This window comes from Phalaenopsis equestris, unplaced genomic scaffold (genome assembly GCF_001263595.1).
Source record: "Phalaenopsis equestris unplaced genomic scaffold, ASM126359v1 Scaffold000636, whole genome shotgun sequence".
Taxonomy (NCBI): Eukaryota; Viridiplantae; Streptophyta; class Magnoliopsida; order Asparagales; family Orchidaceae; genus Phalaenopsis; species Phalaenopsis equestris.
In genome coordinates, this window is record NW_018165076.1 from 193,770 (window position 1) to 196,504 (window position 2,735).

A 2,735-nucleotide genomic window follows, 5' to 3' on the forward strand; every position below is an offset into this window, starting at 1 on the left:
ATATATATATATTAAACATTTGAGGGTCAGGCAAAAATTTGATAAAATAAAATTTAAAATTAAGGTTTTGGTAAAAAGTTTCAACACTTTATTAAAAAAAAAAAGGTGAAACGCACTCGTATCATAAAATCAAAATATAGAAATGAGTTTTGAAAAAAAGCTTGATTCCAAAAAGCCCGATTCGAGATTCCAAATCACATGCTTTTTCTCTGCAGAGCTGTTCGAAGCACATGCACTTTCTTCCAAAAGAATAAAACAGTAGCCATTACCAAGCTCTTCAAATCCGCAAATCCGTCATTTTAAAACCGAATCATATCATTATCGCAAACCCTAATTTTTTTTTTCAAACTTCCTGCAATTTTGCTACGGCTAGGGTTTCCGCTATCTTCAACCAAACCAAAATCGATCAGGACAATAACCACAAAAAAAAGGGTAGAAAACATAGATACCTCCATTGAGCCAAAGAGTGAGAGGTTTCTTGCCGGCTTCTCTTTCGGCCTCAGCGAAGTAGTAGAAGAGACTCTTTCCAGTCTTATCGTCCACATCGACATAACCTGCAAACTGCCTGAAAGCAACCTGGGGCTGTCCTGGAAGATCCACCACCAAATCCTCTACTGGGCGTGCCTTCACGCCTATGCAATCCGCCGCCATTAAAGCACAGAGCACCATAGAAATCAAAAGTTGCCAGCCTCTCATCTCTTCAGTCTCGCTTCTCTTAGAATTCCGACGCCTTGTAGAGCGAAATTATCCGCGAATTCTGTTAAGAGCTTTAAGTGCACGTGAACTCCGGTGCGGTGAATTGTGATGGGGAAGAATTCGACAGAATAAGGATGGGATTTTTCATCTGCTCGAGGAGAGCGACTACTATAATTAGCTTGGGGCCCACATTTTTCCACGTGGCATCCCCTCTGATTTATATGGCAATTAGAAAATTATTGTTTTTTTATTATATTCAGAGTTATGTGAACGAACCGAATTTCCCTACTCACAAACGATTCCTTTCATATGAAATTACCTTTTTTTTTTTTAATATTCTCTAATTATGTAAAGAATTTGAATTAATTTGAATAAATGAAGTTTACTTGTGAGATCATCCGTGATTGATGTTATCGATGAGATAAAAAACTACGTGACTGTCTGAATGCGGCCACACTGCAGTGTATTACAAGAAGGATCATCTGGACCGGCATCTACACCCTAGATAGCATCATAGCTAAGGTTGTCAAAACAGCTCGTTGTTCGCGAACAACTTGTGTTCGGCTCGTTCGCTAAGTTAACGAGCCGAACTCAAACAACACAAATAAATATTCGTTCGTTCGCGTTCAGCTCATTTTGGCTCGAAATACTACTAATCAATTAATTTTTTGTAATATTTTTAAAAAGTTTAATTAAATACAAGGCTACAAAAGATTTATAATCAATAAAAAGTATTAATTAAGAAAGAAGAATAAAAAATATTAAATTAGATTCAAATGATGTTTTAATATAAATACTAATTTTTAAATCCTGTTCAAATCCTTATCGTCTTATGGCTACGTGATTAGGGCTGTTAAAAGGACTTTTTGTTCGTGAACAGCTCGTGTTAGGCTCGTTAAGCAAACGAGCCGAACACGAACACATATTTTGAGCTCGAAATATAAACGAGCCGAACACGAGCTGAGCATGGGTCGCTCGGGTTCGGCTCGTTTACACCCCTATAGACCACGCAATATTTGCTCGATCCATAAGAGGTGGCATGTGAGAAGAAGAGAAGTTCATTTGTGGAAGCATGGTGATGTGAGAAGAAAAATTTTCAAATCAAATTAAGCCATATTTTAGCCTAGTACAAACATTAGTTTGAATCAAGCTTCAAGTTAAATTGCAACTATGATTTGAATTCAAACCCGTTCATCTTCAATAAGGAATCTACAAATACTGATGGAACCAAATTTGTCCCCATGGAGCTTTCAATATATTTCTCAATAAAAATAAGGGGGATTTACATCCACAGAACATCCAATTCTTATGGTTTTACATATCTCGCACCCAAACTCTCATTTTATAAAAATGAGAGTTTGGGTGAGAGGTAAATTCATAAGAATTGGATGTTATGTACGTATATTTTTGTAAAAATAAACAACAAAAGTTATACATCAAAAATATGAATACAACAATCTCGAGAAAATTCAATGGATCTCACTAAGTGGATATCAAAGGCCCGCATTGAGATGATCAAAAGACAAAGGCGTCAAGCGTCGATTCATTTGGTTGAAATCATTGGCCGACCGATGAAAAGTGCAGCCAAACGAAGGAATACTATGCAAATAATCCGAGAGACATCCATATATAATAAACTCTATCAACTGATCTGAGATTCTTAACAAAGATTGTCATTGTTTATCTATATGTTGTTCTACCCAAGTCCCATCTTTGGTTGATAAATAAAATGTTCTTACAATGATGTTTTAGGATAACTCATCTCTTTTTATGTCGATATATTTTGCTCATTTCAATATTGAACAAAATCTAATCGACATTTTCTTGATCCCAAAATCATTTTAGCGTCAGAAATTTCAAAATTTTGACATAAAAAGAGATTCGTCAATGGTTATTATATATACTTTATGACGACCTCTTGTCCGAAGGAGAACTACCCATCAGATTACGGTGGCACACCCTCTGCCTGATGGTCTAAGTTCACCCTAGTGATAAAAAGGTCTCTATAGGGGGTTTTCTTAAGAAGGCCGACCGAAGAC

At 36.3% G+C, this 2,735-nt stretch overlaps 1 protein-coding gene across 1 annotated transcript in view; it reads right to left on the reverse strand.

Moving 5' to 3' along the window:
• Nucleotides 1-823, reverse strand: part of LOC110030038 (serine carboxypeptidase-like 42) — an 11,842-nt gene extending 11,019 nt beyond the window's left edge. Inside the window, exon 1 of the mRNA XM_020732576.1 lies at nt 450-823. Within this exon, the coding sequence (XP_020588235.1) occupies nt 450-696 (247 nt within the window). The 5' untranslated portion in view covers nt 697-823. The remainder of the gene's footprint in view (nt 1-449) is intronic.
• Nucleotides 824-2,735: the final 1,912 nt, after the last annotated feature.